Here is a 16293-nt window from a genome sequence, read left to right on the forward strand (position 1 = left end):
AGAGTTCAAAGTCAATAGAGTGGATAAACCACAAAGCAAAATGATTATCCATTCTTAAACAAAAGTCCAAGAAAGCCACTCAAGGTTACGATCCAAACTGAAACTGGACTTAGTCCCACAAGAACTGTCAGAAGTAGTCCACACAGGAAACAACAGGAAGCCACAAGAAGCAAGAACCAAACTCAAAGTAATTCAAGAGAACTTTAATCCATACGGCAAGGAAACAGGAAGGCTCAACTGGAATCAAAGTACAGCAAGGCAAAATCTTGGCTTGAAAGTCACGGATGCAAGAACACGGAGGCAAAGATCTTTCTCACTTGAATTGCAATGTTGACACCTCTGCGATGCAGAGAAATCAAGAAGTATTTAAGGAGATTTCAAGGCTATTGTTCCAAGGGAAAGCTCCTTCTCATGGGAAAGCTGCTCATTAGTGTGTCTCTGAACCAGACGTTGACTCCTTTGTAAACATTCCCTCCAGCTCCGTTCCTGGGTAAACATCTCCCTTCTGTCAAATCCATCCTCCTCCTCCAGGCTAGCATGCCAATCTGGCCTTTGCTGAACTGGCCTTGACTGGGAACAGGAATGTGGCTCAGAGTGCCTGCTTGCAATTTCATCTCTGGTTCCAGAATCCTCTGCTGGAATCAATTTAGGCAAAGATAACTGAATTTCAGGCCTAAAATCCAAGTCTTGAATGGGGCCAAAGTCTGGCTCCAGCTCAGGCTGAGCTACACCACTTGGTCAGACCACATCTGGAATACTGTGTCCAATTCTGGGCACCGCAATTGAAGGGAGATATCGACAAGCTGGAAAGTGTCCAGAGGAGGCAACTAAAATGATCAAGGGTCTGGAGAACAAGCCCTATGAGGAGCAGCTTAAAGAACTGGGCACGTTTAGCCTGCAGAAGAGAAGGCTGAGAGGAGACTTGATAGCAGCCATGTATAAAATATGTGAGGGGAAGTCCTAGGGAGGAGGGAGCAAGCTTGTTTTCTGCTGCCCTGGAGATTAGGACATGGAACAATGGCTTCAAACTACAGGAAAGGAGATTTCTCCTGAACATCAGGAATAACTTCCTCACTGTGAGAGCTGGTCGGCAGTAGAACTCTCTGCCCTGAAGTGTGGTGGAGGCTCCTTCTTTGGAGGCTTTTAAGCAGAGGCTAGATGGCCCTTTGTCGGGGGTGCTTTAAATGCAATTTCCTGCTTCTTAGCAGGGGGTTGGACTAGATGGCCCATGAGGTCTCTTCCAACTATTATTATTCTATGATTCTATGATTCTATGATTCTATGACCAGGCAAGAAGCAGCCAGGCTTTGAAGCTGCAAGGTTATTCAATACTAATCAAGATGGCCAATTGCAACATTCAAACTTGTCTCTTTATCCTACCCTGGACATTCCGCAGCTATATAAACCTCACCTGCCTAGTTTCCAACAGACCACACCACCTCTTAGGATGCCTGCCATAGATGTGGGTGAAATGTCAGGAAAAAAGGCTTCTGGAACATGGCCATACAGCACAGAAAACTCACAGCAACCCAATCAGCTGGATGATACAGTAGAGTCTCACTTATCTAAGCTAAACTGGCCAGCAGAAGCTTGGATAAGCTAATATCTTGGATAATAAGGAGGGATTAAGAAAAAGCCTATTAAACATCAAATTAGGTTATGATTTTACAAATTAAGCACCAAAACATCATGTTATACAACAAATTTGACAGAAAAAGTAGTTCAATATGCAGTAATGCTATGTAGTAATTACTGTATTTACGAATTTAGCACCAAAATATCATGATATATTGAAAACATTGACTACAGGAATGGCTTGGATAATACAGAAGCTTGGATAAGCGAGGCTTGGATAAGTGAGACTCTACTGTACCTCCTTACAGTGAGAATGGGAAGATGTAGCACCATAGAACAGAGTGCCTGGTAATTTGAAACCGAAACCAGGGTGTTGGGGGTGTTTACAAGTGTGTGTGATTTTTATGTTTTGTTTCCAAATTATATTTCCACTGTTTTTAGCTTCTTGCATTTCCAAATGTCACACTGATGAGAACTACTGCATTTTGTTATCCCTTAATTTACAGGGTTTTCAAGGAAAAGAAAACATATTTTGACTTACACCATTTCGAGGAAGGAAAACAATATTTCAAAGATACATCACCTGAGAGTGTTTAATCTCTGCACTACACTATTTTATGAGTAAGCAGGTTTAGCTACTACAGGTCTTTGCTGAGTAGGTCTCATTAAGTCACATGATCACTTTGCAGATCGTTGAAAGAAAACTTCTAGGTACTACAGTAGACTTTATTGTGCAGTGTAATTTATGAACTAGCTGTAACGTTGCTACATATTTCTTCTCTTGATACTCTTTATGATACCAATTTTGCTGCTTTGTAGGGGAAAAGGGAATCCCAGAAGGTAAATGAAAATCTAGCTGCAGTGAGATAATATATATTAACTGCAACCTGAACATTTAATATATTAGTACCGTATGTGTTTACATTTTAGTAGAAATGATGCATTTTCCTAGCCAGTGTAGCTCTGTGTATTATTAACTGTGTATTATTTAAGATTCTATTACTCTAGTGTATTACATCCATCCATAGAAATATGTGTGAGTAAAGTCACAAAATGAACATTTGCACAATCCTTCAAAATAATTGGCTTGTTCGTTACATAGACAAAGTGCCTGTTTGAATAGGTTTGCTAATAAAATTACCTCAAATGGAGACACATTGCTTGAGCATCATTACACGCAACTTCATAAGACTTGTCAGTGTTTAAGTGAACTATACACTACATTACAGACAACCATTAAGCTATGCCATTACAGACTACTAAAAGACAAACAATCCCAATCCCTTCAAATTTCTTTAGATGCAAAGAAAAGAAGCTGTGCAGCTAAGAGATTGACCCAAGATATTTTTCTGCCTGAAGCAGAACAGTAATTGCTGCTTCAATAATCAGGTTATGTAGTATTCAATGACAATTTATTGTGTTGCATGACAGAAAATCCCACAGGAACATCTTCCTATCTCTGGAAATTAAAAAAAAAACACAAAATAACCAATTCTTAAAATTTTTAATTTACTGTCCTTTCATGATTTGCCAAACCAACTGGCTGAAGCAAACTTCTTTGTAATTTTACCTGATGACTTGGCTAGCTACAAAATAGGATTTTTTCAATACTAAAATTCAAAGACATAATTATGGGGCCAGGCTGTGGCGCAGCTGGCTAGTAACCCAGCTGCTATAAATCACTACTGACCGAGAGGTCATGAGTTCGAAGCCCGGGTCGGGTTAAGCCTCCAACCATTAATAGCCCCAGCTTGCTGTTGACCTATGCAGCCCCTAAAGACAGTTGCACCTGTCAATTAGGGAAATTTAGGGACACTTTATGCGGGAGGCTAATTTACAACACCATAAAACTGCCAGCAAAACACCAGGAAAGGAATGCGGAAGTACAGCCACTACTGGACGGTGAAGCAACAGCCCCCCCTGTGGCCGGAATCGTGAAGCTGGAAAAATGTTTTTAAAAAAATGCCTCTGAGTCTGTCTAATGTATGTTGTTTGTCTGTTGGCATTGAATGTTTGCCATATATGTGTTCATTGTAATCCGCCCTGAGTCCCCTTCGGGGTGAGAAGGGCGGAATATAAATACTATAAATAAATAAATAAATAAATAAATAAATAAATGTTAGTCTGGAATATTGGTATGCAAAATGATTCTTGTAGAACCTTAGAAACTGAGAAAATGAACTTGCTACTATAAGCTTTCATAGACTGCATTTGAGAAAGTAGGCTGAGGGCTTATCTACATGAACACTCACCCCCTTCTCTCCCAGCTCTGTGTTAAGCATCACGACTTCTAGTGAGTATCCCGAGTTTTCTGCCATCAATCTAACTTTACCCTATTTTAGGCAGTCAGGGGATATTCTGGCATTTACAGGAAATTCTGGAGTATCCATAGGCTTTATAACAGCCTGGACAGCTGAACTGTGTTCAATTTAGCCCAATTCACTAACCAAGTGGACACCACAATCTTCATTCTTTCTCCGAACCCACCAGTACAGAAGAAATTGATGGTTCACTGCCAGCACCTGGCTGTTGCAGTCACATCTACTGAATGGGACATCCATATGACCTGCTGGAGTGGATCATTTTATCCCCTTCCTTGCTGGTTGTATATCAGTAGATGTTATAGATCATGGCCAGATGCTTGCAGTGAGCTCCATGGCTAGAGTGAGAAGCAGCAACACCAAGGATGAGGTGAAATCCTAGCGGTGCTGATGAGGTTTTGGTGTGGCTGGACTCTCTGGATGCTGATGTGGTAACACAGCAATTTGGCACTGAGCATCTAGCTATGATCATGGTCGCTCTGGACAAGTCGTGGATTAAGAAGCCAATGTAGTGATCTATGAAAGCTTGTACCACCAACTTCATTCTCTCAATTAATATCTAAAGTATTATAACACCCCTTTTCATATTGTTATATGCTAGTTGACTGCAAATTCTTACTTCAAATCTTCTTATTTTTCTATCATCAGATTGAGACTGTTATGAGCTCTCTGGGCAAGTAACTTGGCCTATTTCAATTCTTTGCTTACTGCAAATACTTAAATTGATTGATGTCAGCTCTTGATAGAAATTTTAGATCAAACATTAATTAACTATCCATTTTTCATTTAATTAGAATTGTTATGAACAAAGTTTAAATTTCTCTGTTTACTTATGTTCCCATTTACTCAATAATTTAGTAGGACACACAGAAAAAAATTGAATGTTCAATTCTTGAATATTATTGAATATTTGATTGTGCAAGTAAGTGTGTTACACTCTCAACATACACGATGAAAATTTTCTGCAATTTTAATTTAGTTCTTTCAACCAATGGCTCATTTGTATGTACTGTATGAGTTTACTATGACCAATACATAAAAATATTTTATTTCCCCATATGCCTAGGGATGTAATTATTCACGGGATCCAACAGGATTTTGGCCTGCATCAATAGGAGTATAGTGTCTAGATCCAGAGAAGTCATGCTACCCCTCTATTCTGCCTTGGTCAGGCCATACCTGGAATACTGTGTCCAATTCTGGGCACCACAGTTGAAGGGAGATGTTGACAAGCTGGAATGTGTCCAGAGGAGGGCAACTAAAATGATCAAATGGTCTGGAGAACAAGTCCTATGAGGAGCAGCTTAAAGAATTGGGCATGTTTAGCCTGCAGAAGAGAAGGCTGAGAGGAGACATGATAGCCATGTATGTGAGGGGAAGTCATAGGGAGGAGGGAGCAAGCTTGTTTTCTGCCACCCTGCAGATTAGGGCACGGATTAATGGCTTCAAACTACAGGAAAGGAGATTCCACCTGAACATCAGAAAGAACTTCCTCACTGTGAGAGCTGTTCGGCACTGGAACTCTCTGCCATGGAGTGTGGTGGAGGCTCCTTCTTTGGAGGCTTTTAAGCAGAGGCTGGTTGGCAATCTGTCGGGGGTGCTTTGAATGTGATTTCCTGCTTCTTGGCAGGGGGTTGGACTGGATGGCCCATGAGGTCTCTTCCAACTCTACTATTCTATCATTCTATGACTAGATTTTTTTCTTTAAAGTATCATCAAATAATTTCAATGTTTTCCCCTGCTCAGGGAAAGTCTTTGAAAACCACACAGTTTTCAAATGATGTTCAGAAATTGGGACCTGTTTTGTGCAACAATAATTTCAACATTTTTCCTGCTGCAAGGAAGTCTGGAAAACACACCATTTTCAAAGAATAGTCACAATTTTGGACCCATTCTGCTCAAAATTAACACATTGTTTTGCTCAGAAGACAGCATTTTTCTGCATGGAAAATTCTATTTCAATGCAGAATTATTAATTCCTGGATAGATTTTTTTTTTTGCACTGAAACAAGTTGCACCTGGAGATTGTATAAAATCTACACATAGTTTATTATATAGTATTTTATAGATTCATATAGTATTTTTTACATGGAAAATAATATTTAGCAAGAAAATATTAATCCTTGTACAGGACATGCTGTTTTCGATTGTAAGTCAAACCACATGTGAATCCCCAGTTACAACCTTTTTTAGCACAGAAAAACATCTTTTGTTTGGCCATTTTCAACTATTTTTAAATATTTTTCCCATCATTACAATATTCCATAGTTGCTGTTTGTCTGATATTTCCGTCTCTGCATAACTTTGTTTAATTTTTAAAAAATATAATGGGAGTTTATGTCTCATCCGTCAATTATATTCACTTTCCTCCCTGCCTTCTCAATATGTTCTGCAGCCCAGTGGCTATGGAAAAGCTTACTTATGCTAGATGGTAGAACTGGTCCAATTTTAGCTCTTTGTCTTTTCATCAAATATTTTACTGACCCAAATCTGCCCTATCAGTTCTCTTCACAATTAACCTACAGTTTAGCAAGTGAACTTGAGGGAGTTCAGCAGAGTTCATCATGGCGTATTGAAAGTGAGTATGTTAAGTGAGACTGTGTTCATTTTTCTAATAAAAATAAAAATAAAATCTTTACTTTGTTTGATATAGCAGTAGGATAGTTCTTATTTTAAATACATTCCTTCTCTTTTTAGCTAAGTATACATTTTGCCAAAAACATATGTTTATGCTCAGTAGGAAATCATGTTGCTTGGCAGCAGTTTGGCACCTGCAAAGAAATCATGTCTTCTATTCAGGATAGGTGCTAAGAGCTTCAAGAAATATCTATATGGACCTGAAGTGCTTAATCCATAGTTCAAGTTGTTAGAGCAAGCCTCTTGGAAATGAAGGCATCGTCTTGGTGGAGCAGACCATTGGTTTATTTCTTCCTCCACAAAGGAACAGAGTAGTTTACCTATAACAATTCTGAGAAAGTAGCCCACTATGTAATTCCCAGGGATGACAAGGAAGGGGGTGCTTTCGAAAAGGAGGAAGGGCAGGAGCATTCATTAAGTTCCTAGCCATACAACCCTGAAGACACCTATCAGTCATCAAAGACCCAACACAATCTATCACCCTACTTTGAGTCGGTTCTCTAAACTTCTAACACATTTAAAAATCAAGCATTGTTTAAGGAATAATATTCACAGGTATGGTTAACAGCATCTCATAACAGGAAGGAAAGGCTGAATAATAACAATTTTCTTTTTGTGCTGGTTAATTCAGTATAACACCAGTCATAGATGCTACCTTGACATGTCATACTAAACTTTAGTTTAGCATGGTGTGGATTAGCACATATGCAGTGGTGGACTGAATGCATCTATACATTTATGCCCATACCCTCAGCAACTCTGTAATTGTGTTTCTTGATCAAAACAAAAGAATTTTAATGGTTTTTTTTCAACTGATTTCTTTTTGAAAATCCTTGAACACATCAAGCAGGTGGCAATTTAGTAATGGTGTGTTCAAATACATGTCTATGTATGATATCAAAATGATATCATAGGTCTGGAACGTAAGAGAAGCCCAGCTGGCTTTATCCATTTTAAGATATCCCTCTGGGAAGCTGAGCCTGCTGTTTCATATGGCTTTTTGCCCTTAAAACTCTCTTTCATTTGTGTATTGGTAAAGGTAGAGGTTTCCCCTGACGTTAAGTCCAGTCATGTCTGACTCTGGGGGTTGGTGCTCATTTCTAAGCTGAAGAGCTGGCATTGTTCATAGACATCTCCAGGTCATGTGGCCAGCATGACTGCATGGAGCGCCGTTACCTTCCCGCCGGAGCGGGAATTGTGTATAGTTGGAAACTATTTCAAGAATATGTTTCATCTATATTTTAAAAAGGTTGATATAAGTATGTAATATCCTTTTTTAAAAATCTGTTGGGAGCTCTGGAGTGCTAAGAGACAATAGATAAATGCTTTAAATTAATAAATAAATATTATTCACACAGTCAAGTCATATGGGAAAACCACTTGAAGAGAGAGATGTTTGAAGTTGTTCTTCTGTTCTTGAAATTCTTCCAGTCCATGATCTTGCTTGTCTTGCCATGATTTTTAAAGGCAGGCTAAAACACTATGAATATGTCTCAGAAGAGCTAAGCCTGAGCTTAATCTTTATTTGCACATTCTACAAAAGAGTAAAGACCCAACCATACATATTATTATTATTATTATTATTATTATTATTATTATTATTATTATTATTACCCCACTTGGAGACTCTTTGGATGGTCTAGCTAGGGAAGCATTGTTTCAAGTATGTACAAAATCTTGATATTTATGTGGTACATTTTGTTGACAAAAAAAGCTTGTATTTGGATTGCATCTTTAAAATGCTACAGTTTATGAACACAGCACACCAATATAAACTCGTCTTAACAGTATGCATACTGATTAGCTGGGAACCTTGTGAACAGTGAAGCTTTTGCATTCATATGAAGAGTTGTCTGCTTTTCAGTATTTAGGGCACTAAATATTTCAGAAGATGTTATTCATTATGAATTGCAGAATGTATTATGATTGACTAGAAAGACAAGATATATGTTAATATATTGTACACTTTATTATGACATATCAGACAAGGACACGTATTAAGGGATCATATTTGAAGAAACATTCAGTAACATATGGTACTTGTTGGGGGTATCATGATTTCAAATTGACTTTATCCATACTATTAAAGATATTTGATGTAGTACATTTTCTTGCATGAATGACCTAAGTTTGACAATGTATTATGGTGTGTGTGTTTTCTAATTTTGCAACTATTATTCTTTAAAATTGAATTAAACTGATAATGTTTCCTGGTGTATGTGGACACAGTTTCAGGTGATTAAATCAGAAATGTTAGTGGATTCTCTGAAAGTCAAAAATAAGTTAGATTCAAAAATATATTCCAGATCATTTAAACTGAGCACGTTAACAGCCGAATCAAAGAAAACAGGCCATCCTGAGCAACTTTCTACTATCTGACACAAGTAATCACACTTGGGCCTTAAAAAGACAAAGGGAGAGAGAAGTCACCTATTTGATCTGTCAAGTAACTATTAGTCATCCCTGCTTGTGATGAGACATCAACAGAGAAAAATGTAACTTTTGACTGACATCTGCCAAACATAAAGCCCATCTAGAAATGGAGTCTGTGCACAATGACAGGAAAACTGTAAAAACTGTGGCACCCAATTCAATGGAAGACGAGTGTAAGAACTGAGACTTTAAAATGCTCCTGGCAAAGTATTTCTACAGACTGAGACAGAACCTCATTATACCATATCTATACACTCTGCATTATTTCTCAATTGATACCATGTGGGGGGTTAATTGATTAGGACTACAGCTGACACAATTCCAAATATGCATACCAAAATTAAAAACACAATTTTCATGCTTAATTAGTACTAGGCCTTCCTAAATCAGATATGTCTCTCACGCTAGAAAGGTCCTCTATAGTCATACTTTGCCCTCATCCACTTGTTACTGAATGAAAATAAAACACCAAAATGCGCTTAAGCATGGGTCTGAGGTCCAAGACTGACTACTATAATCTGTTATGCATACGTATAGTCTGGAAAACAGAATTTAGCTGTTAGGTTACCCCTTAGCTTTAACCCCCTAGCAATAACCATTAACTTTATACTCCCATACAGTATAAAGAGTGGACATATATTTTGCCAGTACTTAAAGGGCAGCAGTAGCTTCCAGACTGCTCTTATGTAATTGGTGCTCACATTTCAAAGTAGGAACAGGACAATATTCTTGGGCCACATCTACACTGAACATTTAATACAGTTTGAAGTAGCATGACAACAAATTTTTACAAAGGGGCACAAAAGAAAGCCCAGTACTGTTGCATTATCTGGTTGGAGGCCACTAGGGGGCCATAGAGAGAGATGGATAGTCCATTTTAGGGGAGGGGGGGTGGATTGAAGGAGAAAAACCATTTCCTCCTGTTTTCTACTGGCCAATGTCCCCGTAGTGGAAACAACTCTCATTCATGATATGGGGAGGGGAATAACCAGCAAAAACAGGGGAAGTGGTTTTCCTCCCCCTCCATAAAATTGACTATCCTTCTTTCTCTAACACCCCCTAGTGGCCTTCACCTGGATAATGGAACAGTACCAAATGTCCCCAATATGTATCAGTGCTTGGTTGCTTGTGTAATCACCATTTGGGCCTCAAACTGGTTCCAAAATTTCCTATGTAATTATCTGCACAGTAAAGCCAATACTGGTTTGAAACTGCATTCAATGTTCAGTGTAAATGGGGATTATGTTCCACCCAATAATCTTTCCAAAAGCATTCCTTCCTGCATATATCCTATGATCCATGATTACCTATCCCCTTTATGATCATAAAATTCAACGTATCACTGTTTCTCTTTATTTTCCACTTTGATTTTTTGGTGTTTCAGGGCTTATCCAGACAAGGAAAAGGTCATAGAAGAATCAAGACTTTTCAGAGCTTTTGTTTTGAATTTATCTTCATATTCATAATTTTTGCATCCAAAATATTTCTTGAAATATCCCCAATTTTGCTTGCTGTCTTGTATTATTTCTCATTTTCATTCTATCCATCAGGGATATTTTGACTGTGCTTTTCCTGCATTGCAGGGGGTTGGACTAGATGGCCCATGTCGTCTATTCCAACTCTATTATTCTATGAGTCTATGACTTTATGATTCCATGATCACATGCCAAATCTAGACTAAGATATTTCAGAAATTGCCTTTCACCAATTTCCACTGAGACCCTTTTAATTAACATTCAGGAGTAATAGTCAGTGGCTGGTTCCATACAGTGGAAACGTCTGTGTCTGGGTCGGGCTGAACTTGAGTCCACATATCAGCCCCAAAAGTCTATGCCTTCCGGGGGTGTCGAGATGCCCTCCTATTATCTTTCAGGAGGGCAGAGAGACACCCAACCCATCCTCCAAAAAGACTTTAAAAATAAAATAACTTGCTCAGCCACCATTAAACTGCTGCCAGAGCTCTCCTGGCAAATAGAAATGATGCACCAAGAGAAGCGGGGGATGAGTGATTTTCCTTCTCACCCCACTTCTCCTGGCGCATCATTTCTAGGTGCCAGGAGAGCTTCAGTAGCAGTTTAATGGCAGCCGAGTTAGTTACCTTATTTTTTCATGCCTTTTGGGGGAGTTGGGGAGGGCATTGGTGCCCTTGCGGTTTTCTGGGCGGATTCAGCCCAGAAAACCCAAGAGGGCTGTGTGGACTGACCCCTCGGTAGCCCCAGAACTACTAAGAGGTCAGTCCTCACAGGGCCTATACTGCATTAGACCCAAGTCTTTCAGGAACACCCAGGTCTAATGCAGTGTCTACTTAATTCAAGACAAAGCAAGGTTTTCCTGTTTTGTCCCGAATTAATTTGGTTTAACCGGGGACATTGTTTGAACACCTCCGGTAAAACTATGGAAGCTTTCGCATTATGGGCCCCGTGTGGAAAATGCCAGTGTTAAAATGCTTTACAAATGAGATGCTACTTATGCATTAGGATATATATTGTTCTGATTCTTAGAATTCCTATTTTCCTCACTTGATCTCTGTTAAATCTCCTGTCCTGGGAACAATCGCTATATTTCTTGACAGCAGTAATTTTAGCTTGCTTTGGGATAACAGAAACACGCTGTCATAGGAATACATTTCATTCTGGGAAATGCTTGTTTGAAATAAACAAACCCAGGGAGATGGCCTAAAATGTCTCTGATGATATAAGAACATAAAAATTTCTGAAATTAACAAAATGTCATATGGATCTGCCAAATAAAATTCAATCCATTAGGAACAAAATCAGGGACTTAAACAAAATTTCCATCAGCGCAGATGGACCCTTTGTTTCATTTCTCCAAGGGAACCTCTGATCGTATCTGCTCTGTCCTCTTGAGTCCATTAGGAGACTGTTGTGTGTACTATTTTTGTGCATTTGGTAAAAACAACAGTTTCCAGCCAACTCTCTAGAGCAGTCCATGCTTGCTCTGGAGAATAAAATTAGCAAAGGCCACAATGAATCCCGCTGTCACTGGAGCTAAAATCTCCTTTCTCATTGATATTCTGGTGTTTTATACCCTGAACATGTATAAGGAATTTGCAAACTCATATAGATTTTGGTTCCAAGCAAGTATGGTCATGTATCATTTACATTTCATTGTAAATTATCACCGAAAGTGGTTTTGCTAAAGGACAGTATATGGATCTTTTTAAAAAGGAAAATAAATCAGAAGGTTTAGATTGAATAAATTTTATTTAAGAGACATATTCTGTACTATTCTAATTGTAGGATCTGTGTAATCAAACATAATTCTAGGGTAGATTTCACTTCTTTGTGTTAAGAAACAATTTCTAGTAAAACCTGAACATATACAGCATCACTCTCTTACTGCTATTTTTAAAAGTGGGATGATAGAAAAGACAATTTGCATATATCATTAAATTTGCAATTACCATGTAAATGACAACCAAAGTAGGCAGAGAGTTCAGCACTTTACTTGGAAAAATGTGTTGATTTTAGAGGTTTTTTCATCAGATGTGAGGCTTCACTTTGATAATATGTACCCATCATCACTCTGATGATAGGAACAGCAAATAAGCCTGCAATTCTTTCAGGTTGAAATAGCACATTCTTTTAAAAAAAAATGCACAGCAGGAATCCCTTCCCAAACTAAAATAAATGACAAAGTAAAAGACCAGTCTTCCATAGGCACTTAATGAAAACATGCTTCAAAGGGTTTTCTGTACTAGAGATCACTTTACACCCCAGGACAAGAGAAAAACAGTAGAGCTTTGCAGTCAGAGACTGCAATCAAACGAGAATAAAGAAAATAACAAAAATATATTGCTTGTTAAATCACTTACAGTGGTTTTCCTTTGGATTCACAAATCAAAGTTATAGATTGTCCTTCTTCTGGCCACAACGTGGAAGGTATTATTTTAACTGAAGGGATATCTGGAAAAAATAATATTTACTGAATTACATTAACAATTCATATGAATGATTATATGCAAATTATAGAAGCAAAGTTAATAGATATCACTTGCACAAGAGTGTTATTCTTCATACTATTAAATCTTCAAGCCCCCACTGAGCTGCTGAATATGCTGACCTAAAGGTCAGCTGTTTGAATCTGGGGAGCAGGGTGAGTTCCTGCTGTTAGCCCCAACTTCTGCCATCCTAGCAATTCAAAAACATGCAAATATGAATAGATCAATAGGTACTGCTCTGGAGGGAAGGTAAGGGCCTTCTATGCAGTCATGCCGGCCACATGACCTTGGAGGTGTCTATGAACAATGGCAGCTCTTTGGCCTAGAAATGGAGAGGAGCACAACCCCCCAGAGTCAGACACAACTAGACTTAATGTAAAGGGGAAACCTTTACCGTTACCTTATGAAATCTTCATCTTTGGCAACTATAAGACAAGACACTGCATGAGTTACTGTGCTGCAACCCCATCTGGGATTCTGTAACTGAATTTGGGGGTGCCAGCTGGCATTTCCCCTTTGCTGCTTTTTCTTTTGCAAGGAAGACCCAGAAGCAGGCAAATCAAATGGTGGTGAGCCCTAGGTATTTTTCAAGTGTAGGCAAACAGAATTTTGCCCCCCCCCCCTCGAAACCAATCACTGAAAAATAAAAGCGTTGGATATGCAAAAATGTTGGATAATAAGGAGGGATTAAGGAAAAGCCTATTAAACATCAAATTACATTAAGATTTTACAAATTAAGCACCAAAACATCATGATTTACAACAAATCAACAGAAAAAGCAGTCTCGACTGAGCCCCCGTATGTTTTGCGCCCGAAGCAGCTGCTTAATTCGCCTCATTGTTGGACCGGCTCTGGTGGTGAGCCAAGTAGCCAGTTTGCCATTCAAACAGCCAAGGGAGGCTTGTCTTCCAGCCCTTCTCTCTCCCCCCCCCCCTCTTTCCCTCTCAGTCTGCCTTTTTAGCAAGCTGATTTTGTTTGATGGATCTTTTTTGTTTTGAAAATACTTCCTGTTACATTTTTATTTATTTTTTTAATTGTTGGGTTCATAAACCACAATAAATTGAAATGAAACATCACTCATCTCTCATAAAAAGTTCAAGAAGAAGGGAGGGAAGGTGTTAATATCACATATTTGCCTTTTTTATGGGGAAAGGAAGAATGGATATGGACTGCATGCCTATATATGAACAGACCATAATTGGAACAAAAAGAGGGTGGATGTGGCTCCATTTCAGGCACATGGCCTTCTCTACAACCCTGGGAGATAAGGACCCTCAAAACATTATTATACCCCCCAATTCAGGAGAAAAAGGAAGAGCCAACAGAGTATATTCTACCACATGAGGCTGCAAACCAAGCATGGCCTGAAAATTGTAGAGGCTGCTCTACATATTGTAGTATCAAATATTCAGCCAAGATTTAATTCTTTATGTATAAATAAGCAAACACATCCATCTCATTAGTATGGAAATTGGCTTTTGCCTTTAATAAATGGTAACATTATATGTATAATAAAGGATTGTTTTAAAATACATTTCTGTATGATTTATTATGAGTAAATGATATATACGTATTTTGTATACTCATATACTAAGGTAACAGAAAATTCTCAGGCAAAAAGGGATTGTGAGAGAAAAAAGTTTAAGAAATCCTGCTCTAGATTGCCTCTACACTGTAGAATTAATGCAGTTTGACATTACATGATGATGATGATATTTATTTATACCCCGCTTTATCTCTCCCACAGGAGACTCAAAGCTTTTACTGCTATGATGTATTTCTCTCAAACCTATCTCACAGACCTATCCTACTGGCCACTAGACTACTGTTGAATTGCCTTCTGCCTTTTATCAATATTGAATGGTCAGAAAATAGCTTGTTGAAGCAATGGCTGAGTCAAAATCAAAAATAAAATTTGTCCTTACATTACTGAAGAATTGCTTTGAGTGCATAGCTATCCCACATTAGCATTTAAAAATCTGGAATTGAAAGGTAAAATATAAAAAATGATTTACTGAACATGAATAAGAAACACTCCATGCAACCCTTTCTTTGTAGACTACATTAAGAGTACATTTAAATATGCATGTTTGTTGTCATAGTAATGTAAAATAATAATAGAAAGCCTTTAGTAGGCTTTTAGGATGTTTTTAAATAAAATACCTTAGTACAGACATTACAGAAGCTATGATTTCTGGAAAGTAAAATAATGTCTCTCCTAAAATATATTATTATATTTTCAATTTTTTCAATGTTACAAAGACAATATGATAGAAATGTCAGATAATATTACCACACAGTAGTGTGTAAAATAGATTAAACTTTAAATTTAAACTTCTTTTTAATGTAATTAACATTTATTATAAAAGGCAGGTCTGTAACACACTCTGATTCTCATAATAATCCAGAAATGTAACCGGTATGGTACATGTTGATTAATGTACCTGCAGAAAGAAGCCGACTAAGCTCAACAACTCTGACTAAATTTTATTCAACTGAGGGTGACCTAATTTTGAAACACCACTAATAAGAGAGAGGAACCTAGCAGATAGAATTTGGTTTATCCTGTACCAAACTGTCAAGTTCGGTATATCCTTTTTCTTATAAAACTAAATGGAATTCACTATCTAGAAATGTAAAAGGCTAAAGGGGTGGGAAATTGTATGTAGTATAGCCAACAGAATCAGAGTCATTCTAGTGCATATTGCAAACATGTACAACACCTGGATCTGAGAGATAATTCTGCACCTAGTACGTACTGCCATCATGAGATGAACATACAGGAAACCCTTTACTATTTTCAATTGTATTCCCCACAAATTAGCCAGAGTGGTGTTGCACCCCTTGTTGTTTGTCAGGAAAGTGTTACAGGGGAGCATTTGGCTTTCGTGTGTGCACTTCCATGGTCTCTTTTCTGCAAAGGTGCAATGGGAAAACCTTCCTGAAACCTAGGGTGCATCTACAATGTAGATTTAATGTAGTTTGACACTTTTTGACTGCATTGCCTCAACACCCTTTGGTAGAGACAGTCAAGTGCTTTGTTGGTTAAACTTTACATCACAAGATGTTGCAAGCAGAGTCCTTAAGATGGTGACTATGAGACTATTTCTGCAAACATAATAAATGTTATTGTAGTACTACTTACTTCTCTGTAACGAGAACTATTATATCTCCTTTAAAATCCTACCAACCTTTGTCAATGTATTTTCTTATTATAAATAAAAACAGCTTTTGACAATTTTAGCTCTATGTTCTCTGTTAGGATCACATCTGTTTCCTAGTTATGTCACTCAAAATTGAGTTTATTTATCTCAGTCAGAAATGAGTAGTGTTAAACACTAATTAGCATGGAGTGCATATACAGTA

The 16293-nt window shown here is 38.0% G+C and overlaps 1 protein-coding gene across 3 annotated transcripts in view; it reads right to left on the bottom strand.

The window, feature by feature from the left end:
• Positions 1–16293, bottom strand: part of cadm2 (cell adhesion molecule 2) — a 644325-nt gene that overhangs the window by 154855 nt on the left and 473177 nt on the right. For all 3 annotated transcript variants that reach the window (XM_008107677.3, XM_008107676.3, XM_016992521.2), the window contains one exon: positions 12802–12892. In XM_008107677.3, the coding sequence (XP_008105884.1) occupies positions 12802–12892 (91 nt within the window). The remainder of the gene's footprint in view (positions 1–12801; positions 12893–16293) is intronic.

The sequence above is a fragment of the Anolis carolinensis genome, chromosome 3 (assembly GCF_035594765.1).
Source record: "Anolis carolinensis isolate JA03-04 chromosome 3, rAnoCar3.1.pri, whole genome shotgun sequence".
NCBI lineage: Eukaryota > Metazoa > Chordata > Lepidosauria > Squamata > Dactyloidae > Anolis > Anolis carolinensis.